This window comes from Heterodontus francisci, chromosome 37 (genome assembly GCF_036365525.1).
Source record: "Heterodontus francisci isolate sHetFra1 chromosome 37, sHetFra1.hap1, whole genome shotgun sequence".
Lineage (NCBI taxonomy): Eukaryota > Metazoa > Chordata > Chondrichthyes > Heterodontiformes > Heterodontidae > Heterodontus > Heterodontus francisci.
This window is the reverse complement of record NC_090407.1, coordinates 3,332,205-3,347,937: the sequence shown is the minus strand read 5'-3', so window position 1 is coordinate 3,347,937 and position 15,733 is coordinate 3,332,205. Positions and strand designations below refer to the sequence as shown.

The window sequence follows — 15,733 nt, the reverse complement described above, 5'->3', positions numbered from 1 at the left end:
TGTGCTGTAGGTCCAATTCCATCCAAACAGATTGAAATTATCCAAAATCATTTCATGTAGGCTCGTTACAAACTAACAGTTAGGCTTACATCAAGATAGGTTGGATTTGAACTTAGGTTCCAGAATAAAATTATCTAATCCACTGCTCACCACTCCTATATTCTCCATTTCATGACAAACCTACGCACAAGAACACTGAAGTATATTTAATGCGAACAGTCATTAAAGTTTGCTTTCCATGTGTGCTACTTGTCAAAGCTTTTTCTATAACCTGTGGAAGCCTGTGGAAAAGTACTCTCAAAAGGAAAACTCAACTATGACTCATCCTTAATCTCCCGTTGCATAGAGCTATGGCTAATTGTTAAATTGATTCCTAGGAAACCTACCTTTGTTTTATCACTGTTTGTGATTGGTGGGAATGAAATTACATGATCCTCAGCATCAACTAAACAAGGAAAATTTTCTTTTCCGTTAAGTAACTGGAGATACCTGGAAAACAGAGACCAGTATAGATAAAAGTCATGAGTAGTCTGCGACCAGGATATTAATTTCTCTGCACCATACAGTGCACACACTCACCTTGTTATAATGTTGCAATTTTACATTAATGTCCCTTTATTTTCAATAACAGTTTTACTTGTGAATTGATCTTTTTCCTTCACACATTCTAATGTGCTGGTAAGTTATTACTTACATATTTCATATGGTATAATTTAATTACATTAAATTCTTAGAATGGACCAAAGTCATTACCATTTTAATGTAACCACATTTCTTTAAACTGTTACCTAAACCCGATTAGGAATTCCAAGCATGGGCATTGGATGAAGCAAGATGAACTTCATTGTAATGTTTTCCATAATACAATAGCCTAATACTGAAGGATAGATTTTATGATTTACCATCTTTTAGCATGACTGCTTAACATGTTCAATTCAACTTCCTGCTAGTATTAGCTTAAGGCAAGAATCAACTCACTTGTTTTAACAACAGTTTGATGCCCATCATAAAGCAATGCTGGTAGGGATCTGGTGCGAGTGTGTTAAGCATTCACACCAAAAGATAGTGAGTAATAAATGTGCCTGTTAGTATCTACGTTCACAGATGGACAGTGACTACATGAATACTGTAATAAAGGGTTGCTGTGGTGCATGAAACTCAAACACGAAAACTGTCAGCACTTTCAGTGTTGGGGTTGAGGGGTGAATAGAAACTGGTAACTTTTGGCTAGCTTGTTGTTATTCTGATTGCAAGATGAACTAGGGAGGATGTGTACAGTAAATAGCAGAGACAGACAGACTGGATCCTTACCAATTTCAGATACATGTTCTGGTAAACAGCAATACACATGGCAGAATCATCAAGTACAAGTCTATCTTACAAAATAGTGCCACACAAATTCAAAAGGAATCATTTTTTGCCCACAAAGCTCTGACATATGGATTTGCAATAGGCATGTTGCATCACTTACACTTTAAGATGTCATCTTTTTATATAAAATAAAGCAGTAGGAGGTTGCTGGTGGTTTCTTTTTTTACGTTGAGGCAACAGTAAACAAATTGTTCAAGATATTGGGGACCTAGTTCTAACCTTGAGTAATACTAACACAGAATATCAATCAATATGGATTCACCCCAATGAACATATTTAAAACTCTCAATTTCAATTCAACCATTCTCACTGTATTTATCTAGTCAGGAGCTGCATAATACAGACTAAGTAAGCCTTGAATTAGCTCTCGGTCTGGGGTGGTGCTTCAATTGACCTCAGCCTCCAGGAGTAAAGAGTTCCTGCTCCTGAATGCCATCCATCAGCCCCTACTGGAAGTTATGTACTTGAATATTAGCTGGGAATAGGATCAGGCATGGCTCGGATGATCCCATGGGTGAATATTTTTATGAGAATTGCCATTTGGGTGAGAAACCAGAAGCTGCATGGAATCTGTGGGATAATATCCAGCACAGAATTAATGATGCCAGAAGGTGAAAAATAAACAGATAGTTTATCCAAAAATGGATTAAGCAGAATCAACCAGCGTTACATTCAGGAGTCCCACTCTGCCCCAGGTCCACCCCTAAGAGGCTGCCAGAGGAATGTGGGGCAATGGTTTCTGGAATTACTTCAAGTGAAAAATAAGTACCCGCATGATGGATATATATTTGAGAACTGTAACAATGACACAGAAATGCTGAAGCACAATCAATAAAAAGCGTTTGCGCGTTACTGACTTGTGAAGCCCAGAAATATTTTGACGTTTCTTCTGTTTTCTTTGCTCATCAGCTTCCATCTGTAATTGTCGCACCAGATCAGCCGCCCTTATCTCTTTTCTTCCAAGTGGAGTAATCTAAAAGTATAAATGGAACTGCCTGAGAATTGAAAGTCTTCATAAAGCTGGAATGTTCTTAGTGTAAAAAGCAGAATGGAGCACTGCTGTGGGTACCTCAATATAAGAAAATGTCATTTCATATCACAGGAACCAACTACAATAAAATATTTCATTGCTTAGTTGGTGACAATAACTGAACTCAATTCAACACAGCTTATAGTTAGAACCACTGTTTCCAAGTACAGTACATTACTGTTGATTTTTTCATCTGCTTTAATTTTCTGATTTTTGGTTTATTTGTACTTGACAAAAAAAACTATTTAAGAAAAATACCAATATGGATACAATAACTGCTGGAGAAGTATTTTTAGTCACTGAAATACAAGTGTAATTTTTGCTTTACTCTCTTCAACATTAATAATAATAGTACAATAAGTTAAAAAAAACTTACAATAAGTCTTTAATAACTCGATTTTTTTAAAAAAAGAATCAGACTTCTAGATAGTAAATAAAGGAAAAAGTGCTCAGTTTGAAAGCAGGACAAGACCATTCTAAAGAAACCAGCAAATGAACCTGTTGTACAAGACAATTTGCTGTATTGCGCAGAAATGATTACATTCCACAGCATTAATGATAAGCCCTGTAAAACACACAGACTTGCATTAAAAACAGACACATAATTCTAAATCAGACAGGGCTCTCTCCACCTAGGAGATGATTTTTTTCAATTTCCATCGTCCCACCATTGGTGGCTGTGCCTTCAGCTGCCAAGGCCCAATGCTCTGGAATGCCCTCCTTCAACCTGCCTTTCTACCGTTCATCCTTTTTCAAAGAATTCATTAAATTGGTCAAGCATGATCTTCTCTTTTGAAATCATGCTGATTATATTTTCAGTTTCTAGATTTGTTTCTATTACATTTTAAATAAGGATTCCATTATCTTTCTGACCACTATTGAGCTAACTGGTCGATAGTTCTTTGCACTTCACTATACCCTTTTCTAAATAACTTTTATATAAATGTAATAGTGCCTTTGCTATCTCTTGCCCACCTTCTTTTAATATGCTTTCCCTAATTCCATTCCCATCCCCTTAAAATCAGCTTTCTTCCAATGTATTACTTTGATCTTTGTCTTATGTCCTTCTCAAGCTTTATCTTAAGCCTTAAAATAAAAGCAAAATACTGCAGATGCTGGAAATCTGAAACAAAAACAAGAAATGCCGGAAATACTCAGCATCTGTGGAGAGAAAAAGAGTTAACATTTCAGGTCAGTGACCCGGCATCAGAACTGGCAGAGGCTAGAAATGTAATAGGTTTAAGCAAATAAAGCGGGAATGGGGCAAGAGATAACCAAAGAGGTGTTGATAGGACAAGATCACAGAGAATAACTGACCAGAAGGTCATGGAGCAAAGGCAAATGGTATGTTAATGGTGTGGTGAAAGACAAAGCGTTAGTGCATTGACAGAAAAATAGAACAACCTGGTCCAAAGCACAAACATGACAAAAAAAGCAGTGGGTAGGCACATGGTAAAAAAATGAAGAAACAAAATGAAATAAAATAAATAAAAAAAAAAGAAAAAATAGCTGAAAATAAAAAAGGGGGCCCAGTCAGGCTCTGAAATTATTGAACTCAATGTTCAGTCCAGCAGGCTATAGCGTGCCTAACCGGTAAATGAGATGCTGTTCCTCGAGCTTGCACTGATGTTCACTGGAACACTGCAGCAATCCCAGGACAGATATGTGGGCATGAAAGCAGGGGTGTGTGTTGAAATGGCCAGCAACCGGAAGCTCAGGGTCATGCTTTCGGACTGAGCAGAGGTGTTCCGCAAAACGGTCGGCCAATCTGCGTTTGGTCTCCCCGATGTAGAGTAGACCACATTGTGATCAGTGAATACAGTATACTAAATTGAAATATTAACTCTGTTTCTCTCTCCACAGATGCTGCCAGACCTGCTGAGTATTTCCAGCATTTCTTGTTTTTATATGAAACCTTAGTTGTGCTTTGACCTCAAGTACTGGACCACAAACAGTAAATATCAAACAGTGCCAAAGTTCCCCTTATACTAGAACACAAAAGATACCTGTCCACATATTACTAATCACTGTATTAATCCTCCCTCAGGTGAAGGACTTTAGACAATTAAAACATTTCAAGAACCATTTTGACAGGGTTATCATTATGAATAATGGATAAGTGAAGCAGCTCCATAAAGCTTAGCAATGTCAGTAAAGACACAAAAACAATCTATCTATATTAAGAAAGTCTATGCTGCCACAAGTGCTGGAGTCCATTTGTGTTGGAAAGGCAACTTTTAGCAATCACTCAAAGGAACAATCTGAACCTAGTAACATGACATAGCCAATAATGGTTTAAATACAATTCATGGGGAAAAGAAACAATGTAATCGCTGATGCTGTGTACGGAGTTTAAAGAAGGGGTGTAAGGAAGAAGGAAAGTTCTGAGTTATGACATTTGTGGAACCGAGCCGTATGATCTAGGAAGGTTTCTAAGTTTGATTTTTGGTCTATGGTAAGTTAACTGACCTCAGTCAGTAAAGCAATTAGTATCAATAAAGAGGTAGTACTCAAAAAATTAATTGGATTGAAAGTTGATAAATCCCCTGGATCAGCTGAGCTGCATCCCAGAGTATTGAAGGAGGTGGCTTTAGAGATAGTAGATGCATTGGTGGTTATCTTTTAAAATTCTATATTCTGGAAGGGTTCCTGCAGACTGGAAAGTAGCAAATGTAACCCCACTATTTAAGAAGGGAGCAAGAGAGAAAACGGAGAACTACAGACCTGCTAGTTTGATGCCAGTAGTAGAGAAAATGTTAGAATCTATTATAAACAATGAGATAATCGGACACTTGGAAAATAATGATATGATTGGGCAGAGTCAACACGGATTTGTGAAAGGGAAATCATGTTAGACAAACCTGTTGATGTTTTTTGAGGATGTTACTTGTAGCATAGATACAGGAGAGTCAGTGGATGTGGTGCATTTGGATTTTCAGAAGGCTTTTGATAAGATCCCACACAGGTTAGTAAATAAAATTAGAGCACATGGGATTGGGGGTAGGTAATATACTGGTATGGATTGAGAATTGGCTAACAGACAGAAAGCAGAGAGTAGGAATAAATGGGTCATTCTCAGGATGACAGGCTGTTACTGGTGGGGTACCACAAGGATCAGTGCTGGGGCCACAGCTGTTCACAATCTATATCAATGATTTGGATATGGGGACTAAATGTAATATTTCCAAATTTGCAGATGACACAAAGCTAGATAAGTTGTGAGGAGGATGCAAGGAGACTTAAAGGGATTTGGAAAGGCTAAATGAGTGGGCAAGAACATGGCAGATGCAATATAATGTGAATAAGTGTGAAGAAAGGCAGAAGATTTCTTAAATAGTGAGAGGTTGGGAAGTGTTGATGTCCAAAGAGACCTGAGTGTCCTTGTTCATGAGACACTAAAAGCTAGCATGTAGGTGCAGCAAGCAATTAGGAAGGCAAATGGTATGTTGACCTTCATTGCAAGGGGATTTGAGTACCAGAGAAAAGACGTATTGTTTCAACTGTAAAAGTCTTGGTGAGACTGCACCTGGAGTATTGTGTACAGTTTTAGTCTCCTTATCTAAGGAAGGATATACATGACTTAGAGGGAGTGCAACGGAGGCTCACCAGACTAATCCCTGGGATGACAGGATTGTCTTGTCAGGACAGAATGCAAAAACTGGGCCTGCATTCTCTAGAGTTTCGAAGAAAGAGGTGATCTCATTGAAACTTACAAAATTCTTACAGGGCATGACAGGGCAGATGTGGATAGGATGTTTCCTCTGGCTGGTGAGTCTAGAACAAAGGGACACAGTCTCAGAATAAGGGGCAGGCCATTTAAGACTGAGATGAGGAGGAATTTCTTCACTCAGAGGGTGGTGAATCTGTGGAATTCTCGACCTCAGAGGGCTGTGGAAGCTCAATCATTGAGCATGTTCAAAATAGAAATCGACAGATTTCTGAATACTAACGACATCAAGGGATATGGGGATAGTGGGGAAAAATGGAGTAGAGATAGATGATCAGCCATGATCTGTTTGAATGGCAGAGCAGGCTCGATGGGCTGAATGGCCTACACCTGCTCCTATTTCCTATGATCCTAGTCAGCACAGCAGTGGGGGTACAATATCCTACCAGGCTAGGGAGTTCTCATTGTTTACTACCCCCTCAACCTCAGCAACTACCTCATCAAAATCTTAGCCGTTGCAACAAGTACCTTCTCATGGTCGACAATTATTTAAAAATTAATTCATGGAATGTGAGCGTCGCTGGGTAGGGTAGCATTTATTGCCCATCCTTAATTGCCCTTGAGAAGGTGGTGGTGAGCTGTCTTCTTGAACCGCTGCAGTCCATGTGGGGTAGGTACACCCACAGTGCTGTTAGGAAGGGAGTTCCAGGATTTTGACCCAGCGACAGTGAAGGAACGGCAATATAGTTCCAACTCAGGATGGTGTGTGGCTTGGAGGGGAACTTGCAGGTGATGGTGTTCCCATGCATTTGCTGCCCTTGTCCTTCTAGTTGGTAGAGGTCGTGGATTTGGAAGGTGCTGTCTAAGGAGCTTTGGTGCGTTACTGCAGTGCATCTTGTAGATGGTGCACACTGCTGCCACTGTGCATCGGTGGTGGAGGGAGTGAATGTTTGCGGATGGGGTGCCAATCAAGCGGGCTGCTTTGTCCTGGATGGTGTCCAGCTTCTTGTGTTGTTGGTGCTGCACCCACCCAGGCAAGTGGAGAGTATTCCAACACACTCCTGACTTGTGCCTTGTAGATGGTGGACAGGCTTTGGGAAGTCAGGAGGTGAGTTACTCGCCGCAGGACTCCTAGCCTCTGACCTGCTCTTGTAGCCAAAGTATTTATATGGCTACCCCAATTCAGTTTCTGATCAATGGTAACCTCCAGGATGTTGATAGTGGGGGATTCAGCGATCGGAATACCACTGAATGTCAAAAGCGGAGATGGTTAGATTCTCTCTTGTTGGAGATAGTCATTGCCTGGCACTGTGTGGCGCAAATGTTACTTGCTACTTATCAGCCCAAGCCTGGATATTGTCCAGGTCTTGCTGCATTTCTACACGGACTGCTTCAGTATCTCAGGAGTTGCAAATGGTGCTGAACATTGTGCGAATATCTCCATTTCTGACCTTATGATTGAAGGAAGGTCATTGATGAAGCAGCTGAAGATCACTGGGCCTAGGACACTACCCTGAGGTAGAGGCCTGCTCAAGTCAGGAAAAAAAACCCGACCCGAACCCGACTGAGCCACAGCGGACCGGAGACCGATCCAGCTCGAGTCCCTCCAATTTTGCCGAGTCCGTCCCGACCCAAACCCGTCCAGACTCGAGCCGACCATCCATTTACTTACCTTCCTGACACCAATCCTGCAAGAGGCTACAACACATGCGGGATGATGTCATAGTGATGTCACTTGCTCACTGCGCAGACTCTGTTTCGTCCCAGACTCCCAGCTCAGGTAAGTTTTCTAATTTCAATACTTACCAGCAGAGCACTTACCACGTGTGTCCGGCCCGGCCCGACCCGAGCCTGAAAGCCGTAACCTGAAAGCCGTAACCTGAAGATGGGCCCGACCCGACCCCGACACGTCGTCGGGTCCCGTCGGGTTCATGTCGGGTAGCAGGCCTCTACCCTGAGGAACTCCCACAGTGATGTCCTGGAGCTGAGATGATTGACCTCCAACAACCACAACCATCTTCCTCTGTGCTAGGTATGACTCCAACCAGTGGAGAGTTTTCCCCGATTCCCACTGACTTCAGTTTTGCTAGGGCTCCTTGATGCCAAACTCAGTCAAATGCTGCCTTGATGTCAAGGGCAGTCACTCTCACCTCACTTCTTGAGTTCAGCTCTTTTGTCCATGTTTAAACCAAGGCTGCAATGAGGTCAGGAGCTGAGTGGCCCTAGCGGAACCCAAACCGAACGTCACTGAGCAGGTTATTGCTAAGCAAGTGCTGCTTGATAGCACTGTCGATGACACCTTCCATCACTTTACTGATGACATATATCAACCTTTACTTAAATTCCCTCTAGTTTGTGACCTTAACTGAACTTCACGCTGCACTTGAACCACTATATCATTATTTAAGGTCTCATTACATGTAATGTATTGCTGATTAATAACAAGACCATATCTATTTCCTTTTTACAGTATTAGTCTCATGGTGTATTTACCCAGAGTTGTCAGGAGTTCTCTTCTATCAGTGCGACTTGATGAATTCCACTTTTCTAACATATTTACAACAATGAGGGTATTGGTGGTACAAGTGAATCTAATGAATATGGTTAAGTACAGAAGCAGCACACTACTTGCAAATTAACTGAAGACTTGAACATGACCAAGCTACTTATCTGGCAATCTGGTGTATCATGTTATCGTTAAACTTTCCACATAGACAAAAATAAAATACCAGAGACCAACTCATTCATAATTTACAACATTTACAATGTAAGCTTCAGGTGACTGAGTTTAGGGTGACATCTATTTCAGTAAGAGCCTTCACAAATTAATTAAAAAGTTAATGCCCTCCCAATTACTTAATTTCCCTAACTCCAGTATCCCCTACAGTAATGGGGCCCCAAACAAAAAGCTGAAAGTGATTGATAAATAAGTCAGAATGGTTGAAAAAGTGTTGTCATTTATTTTGCTAAAACAGTAGACAAAGGAATGCTAGTTGATTTTAACAACGTGTAAGCTAACATGTACCAACTGATCTTCCATGGCACAGTTCAGCATATGTAGAATTTCTGTTTTTAAAAACAAAAATTTAGAAACTTTATGATTGAAATGCTATCAATCTGCCTATCCATTAGAGTACCTTTAAACTTTGCAACTGAGAAACCAAACTGAAAACACAGCACAATTAGACCCAGCAAATCAAGAAGTGATTAATTAGGTGATTCAAGTTCAGGTTTTTAAACCTTGATCAGGGTTGTCCAACCTTTTAGCGTGGGGGGGGCCACATTACAATTTTTGTCTTACATAGAGGGCTGGTGACAAAATATCAAAGATAAAGGCATTAAAAAGTTATCTTACAATTAATCAAAACAACAAATGTGCATTTTTGTGAAGAAGCTTTAAATGAGAAGATTAATTTATTGACTTACTTTCTCATCACTATGTTGAACACTGATTTAGTGAGATACCTAGCATATTTTTGCTTGCACAAGCAGTCAATGTTTGCCCGCACACATGTAGCTATGTGGAACATTCCGGATAGATGTCCATCTGACAGGATCTCTCTCTCTCTCGCCCTCTGTCTCTCGCTCACTCTGTGTTCCCCCCTCTGTGTTGTTCCCCCCCCCCCCCCCCCGTGTCGTCCTCATTGTGTTCCCGCCTGCCCCCTTTCTCCCTCTGTCCCTGTCCCCCCACCCCCTCTCCCGCTCCGTCCCCCCCCACTCTGTCTCCCGACTCTCACTCCGTTCCCCACCCCCCTCCATTCCCCTTGCTCTTTCAGTTTGTCCTCCCCCCCCTCCCTTCCCCACCTCCCAACCCCTCTGACAGTTGCAGAGAGAGGGAGCGCTCAGCACAGCAGTTTTGTGGTTGGTCAGTTTTTAATAAAATCGTGTTAGTTTCACAGCTGACAGGTGCTGACATCAGGAACAAGGGCTTCTCAACTTCGGACAGATTCGGGGTTTTCCAGCGGGCAGTCGGAACCCGCTGGAAAACCCGAATCTGTCCGAAGTTGGGAATTCGCTGTTCCCAATGTCAGCACCTGTCAGCTGTGAAACTGACAGCTTGACCATTTTCAAAAAGTCGGTCTGAAAAAAGGCAACAATGGAAAACTTCTCATCTTTGAAACAGATCCCTGGGCTGGATGGAAACCTTTGGCGGGCTGGATCCTGGCCCGCGGGCCGTATGTTGGACAACTCTGTTGTAGATGATAGGAGCAAGGACTGAGGGCGATTACTTGATATTTTGATTCATGAAAGCTGCAATTTCAGCATTTTACTGGTCTTAGGAGTGGCCTTGGATCTCCTTAAGTTGCATCAGTAAGTGCACGTCATAAACAGGCGAACGTATATCAATCACATCTAGATAAAGTCTCCTAAACTGACAGATATTGGCTTATTCACTAGTTGGTTAAAGCTATTTTATGGCAAAGTATATTGGACAGAACAGTATCCTCAGTACAGTCTTGAGTGATGGAGAAAAATGGGAAATTACTGGGAGCCTGGCAAAGGGAGATTCGCTGGTTGATGTGACTATTATAAAGGTGCTGCGTCTGACATGGAGGTTTTAAACTGAAAATTTATCTAAATTCTGACTTTTGTAAAAAGAAAACCTTACCATAGATAGAAATGTATGGCTATTCATCGTTGCCCTTACTCTGTTAACTCTCCTTCAACACTGCTGTGCATTTGAATTGCATGTGGCTACTGCAGTTTTGGTGTCACACAAGTCCTAGTGCCACAGCAAGAGTCACAAGGATAATTGTCTTCCTAATCCCCTCAACTAAACAGCATTTTGTTAAGGTTCTCCCAGGACTCCACCTGTGACTGGTTTGGTAAGCTTCAGTTGCTTGCCCATGTTATAACTTACAAATATAATTCACCTACCTCTACTGCATGAGTTTTAGTAAAATACTTTTTTTCAAATGTTCATTTATATATTTAAAAATTACAGCAAGCAGAAGCAGAACTAGATACTGAACCAATATATGAAATCTTGTCCTGGCCCAAACAGATTCTTGTTCTGGGTAGATCAAGATGGGGTTTGAAGCTGCATACAATTGGAACGGGTAAAGCATGAGTCAATAATTGGACCAGAGTAATCTGCTTCATCTGCACGTACAGCTTGATTGGGTTATCCCAATCATATCCAAGTATTACAAAAGTTCCCATTGTAATACTGTGATACACCATACTTTATTTACAATATAAAACCTCAGGGAACATCTTTTTAATAGGCACTTAAGTTTTTTATGGTGCATAAGCACATTTCTACAGACAGAGCCAACTGTACTTGCTTAATTATTTCTGCTAATGAACACTAACTTACTGCTTTAACATTTACAAGTCTATGCACTTTACCTTCAAGGAATGGGAGGGTCTGGCATCATACAGCAAAGGTCCCTTCACCAAGTGTAGATCATGTGTTGCAATGGTCGCTAATGTTCTCCTCTGACAGTCATCATCATGTAATTTGGTCTGGGAAAAGAAAATAACAACTGTTAGTCAAGCCGTAGAGCAGAAGTTTGATATCGTCATGTAGGATGGAAGGGAAGAGACATGGGCAGGCAAATCATTTCCCCCACAAACTAGAAAGTATGGAAAAGAAAATAGATGAAATGACGTGAAGTCTGAAGGAATTGTTCTGATCATTCTCAAGTATTTTCTTCTCCGAATATGTAATTTTTTTTTATTATTCATTCATGGGATGTGAATGCCACTGGCTAGGCCAGCATTTATTGCCCATCCCTAATTGCCCTTGAGAAGGTGGTGGTGAGCTGCCTTCTTGACTTGCTGTAGTCCATCTGGAGTAGGTACACCCACAGTGCTGTTAGGAAGGGAGTTCCAGGATTTTGACCCAACGACAGTGAAGGAACGGCGATCTATTTCCAAGTCAGGATGGTGTGTGACTTGGAGGGGAACTTGCAGGTAGTGGTGTTCCCATGCTTCTGCTGTCCTTGTCCTTCTAGGTGGTAGCGATCGCAGGTTTGGAAGGTGCTGTCGAAGAAACCTTGGCAAGTTGCTGCAGTGTATCTTGTAAATGGTATTCACTGCAGCCATGGTGTATCGGTGATGTTGGGAGTGAATGTTTAAGGTGGTGGATGCAGTGCCATTCAAGCAGGCTGCTTTGTCCTGGATCGTGTTGAACTTCTTCGGCACACCGAGTCTGTGCTGACCATCAACCGCCCATTTATACTAATCCTACATTAATCCCATATTCCCTACCACATCCTCACCTTCCTTCAATTCTCCTACCACCTACCTACACTAGGGACAATTTACAATGGCCAATTTACCTATCAACCTGCAAGTCTTTGGCTGTGGGAGGAAACCGGAACACCCGGCGGAAACCCACGCCGTCACAGGGAGAACTTGCAAACTCTGCACAGGCAGTACCCAGAACTCAACCCGGGTCACTCGAGCTGTGAGGCTGCAGTGCTAACCACTGCGCCACCCCTTGAGTGTTGTTGGAGTTGCAATCATCCAGGCAGATGGAGAGTATTCCATCACACACCCGACTTGTGCCTTGTAGATGGTGTACAGGCTTTGGGGAATCAGGAGTTGAGTTACTCGCCACAGAATTCCCAGCCTCTGACCTTCTCTTGTAGCCACAGTATTTATATGGCCGGTCCAGTTACGTTTCTGGTCAATGGTAACCCCAGTATGGGGGATTCAGTGATGGTAATGCCGTTGCATGTCAAGGGGAGATGATTAGAATCTCTCTTGTTGGAGACTGTCATTGTCTGGCACTTAGGTGGCAAATAACATTTGCGCCACACATCAATCCAAGCCTGGATGTTGTCCTGATCTTGCTGAATGCAGAATTGGACTGCTTCAGTATCTGAGGAGCTGTGAATGGGACTGAAACCTGGTTCAATGACCAGAAAATATCTCCTCTTCTGACCGTATGATGGAGGGAAGGTCATTGATGAAGCAGCCGAAGATGTCTGGGCCTAGGACACTACCCTGATGAACTCCTGCAGTGATGTCCTGGGACTAAGAGGAGTGGCCTCCAACAACCAGAACCATCTTCCTTTGTGGTAGGTATGGCTCCAACATCAGGCTACTGCTGAGTAAGTGCTGCTTGATAGCACGGTTGATGACACCTTCCATCACTTTGCTGATAATAGAGTAGACTAATAGGATGGTAATTGGCTGTATTGGATTTGTCCTGCTCTTGTGGACAGGACATACCCTGGGCAATTTTCCACATTATCGAGTAGATGCCATTATTGTAGCTGTGCTGGAACAGCTTGACTAGCGGCACTGCTAGTTCTGGAGCACAAGACTTCAATATGACAGCCAGGATGTTGTCAGGGCCCATAGTCTTTGCTATATCCAGTGTGCTCAGCTGTTTCTTGAGTGAATCGAATTGGCTGAAGACTGGCATCAGAGATACCGAGGACCTCAGGTGGAGGCGGAGACGGATCATCCATTCGGCACTTATGGCTGAAGATGGTTGCAAATGTTTCAGCCTTGTCTTTTGCACTAAAGTGCTGGGCTCCCCCATCATTGAGGTTCAGGATGTCTGTGGAGCCTCCTCCTCCAGTGAGTTAATTGTCCACTACCATTCACGACTGGATGTGGTAGGACTGCACAGCCTTGATCTGATCCGTTGGTTGTGGGATTGCTTAGCTCTGCCTGTAGCAAGCTGCTTCCGCTGTTTAGCATGCATGCAATATAGAGCTTGAGGAAAAGCTTTTTGCTTGGACCCTTTTCTCACCTGAGGCAGGTCACAAACACTGACACTTCCTATTGCTGATACACAAGTATTCTGAAGAATTAACACTCAAATCATAATTCAGAGTTTATCACTATAACAGTACGAGTATAATGTAGTAATGTGTGCTTCACAGATTATGTCACAGGACATAGATAGGTTATCAGAATGGGCAGACAAGTGGCAGATGGAATTTAATACTGACAAGTATGAGGTGATGCATTTTGGCAGAAAGGATAGGAGAAGCAATATAACTTAATAGCTCAATTATAAAGTGTGCGCAGAACATACTGAGAAGGTTAGCAAAGGATATGGGATCTTGGGCTTTGTAAATAGACGTACTGAGTACAAAAGCAGGAAGTTATGCTGATCCTTTATAAAGCTCTGGTTAGGCTTCAACTGAGTACTGCATCCAGTTCTGGTCAACATACTTTAGGAAGGATGGTGAGGGGTCCTCGAGAAGGTGCAAGGGAGATTTATCAGAATGGTTCCAGGAATGGGGTATTTTAGTATAAAGGTTAGGTTGGAAAAGCTGGGGTTGTTCTCCTTGGAGCAAAGGAGATCGAGAGAGATTTGATAGAGATGTACAAGATTATGATAAGTTAGACAAGGAAACTTGTTCCCATTAATTGTTGGCACAAGGACTAGGGACACAGATTGAAGGTTTCGTTTTAACACAGTGAGTGGTAATGACCTGGAACCCGCTGCCTACAAGGGTGGTGGAAGCGGAGATGATGAATAAGTTCAAAAGGAAATTGGATGGGCACTTGAGGGAAATAAACTTGCAGGGCTATGGGGAGAATGGGACTGACTGATTGCTCCACAGAGAGCCAGCATGGACTCAATGGGCCATAAATGACTATTATACTGGAATAGACAAAGCAGATTTTTGTAACTTGACTTTGTTGAGACTCCATGCTGTAGGACGAAGGACAGAAGTGGCTTTATGAAATACTTGTTGAAAATTACTCTGGTGGGATTTGCTATTAGAAAATTGACATTCGCGTGTGTGAAAATGTGGTAGATCAAAAGTAGAGAGATATATATTTGTAATGCCCAACAGCTCAATGGCTCAGAAATAGCTAAGCCTGGACATGCCAATAACTTGTGTAAGACAATGGTTTCAAAATCAAATTGTCAGAACATGAGCTTAAAAGAATTACCTGAGCAACAAGGAATCGTTTCAATGCATTTCCTGGTCTCAGGTTCATTCCTTCCACAATGCAACAGACAATATAAGGCCTCACATCCTTGATATTGGGAGTAACTGTCACTAGCACAGTGGAAGGACTTTCCGAAACATGCAGTACTCGCACCACTAATTTGTTCAAGTCCTCCATCCCATCTGATTCTTCATCATTTTTCTTCAGAGCCTTCTTTTTCTTCCTTGCTTTATCCCTGTTGTCAGTTTTCTCTGCACCGTCCATTTTCCCTTTCCCCTTGCCACGGCCCCCCGATTTCAGATAGTCCAAGATGGATTTGGTCTGGCATCCATTCACCATTTTTTCTAGTCGTTTATCTTTTAAATTGTTTCCTTTGAAGTTTATTTCTTTCAATTTGGGACAGTCAGCAAGCTCACAAGGAATCTCAGAGAGCTTGTTGTTGGATAGATCCAGAGTCTAGAACAGAGAGAAAGAGAAGAACACTTAGTGATTCTTGCACACTGAAAAGATATATATTTCTGGATGACACTATGGAACATCTCCAGTATAGCCAGTCACAGTTTGCAGTTGTGTAGCGCTCTGGAAATATATCTAAAAGTGCTTTGCAGGGCAGTGAATAAAATGGGGACCAAGCAGGACGAGGAAAGCAAAATGGGAGCATTCAGGGAGTTCAAAAGGCATGGTTGAAGAAAAAGAGCTGAAAGCAGCTATTGAAGGCAGGGAGGAAAGAGGGTTCCAGAAAGCAGTGGGAAAGTGGCTGAAGTAGCAGCTCAATCGATAAGTGGAGAGAA

The 15,733-nt window shown here is 42.1% G+C and overlaps 1 protein-coding gene across 1 annotated transcript in view; it reads right to left on the bottom strand.

Moving 5' to 3' along the window:
- The window catches only part of lrrc47 (leucine rich repeat containing 47), a 33,653-nt gene that overhangs the window by 14,422 nt on the left and 3,498 nt on the right, over positions 1–15,733 (bottom strand). Inside the window, exons 2-6 of the mRNA XM_068016763.1 lie at positions 15,622–15,649; positions 14,943–15,398; positions 11,421–11,537; positions 2,229–2,344; positions 387–489 (exon numbers count right to left, since the gene is read on the bottom strand). Of these exons, the coding sequence (XP_067872864.1) occupies positions 387–489; positions 2,229–2,344; positions 11,421–11,537; positions 14,943–15,398; positions 15,622–15,649 (820 nt within the window). The remainder of the gene's footprint in view (positions 1–386; positions 490–2,228; positions 2,345–11,420; positions 11,538–14,942; positions 15,399–15,621; positions 15,650–15,733) is intronic.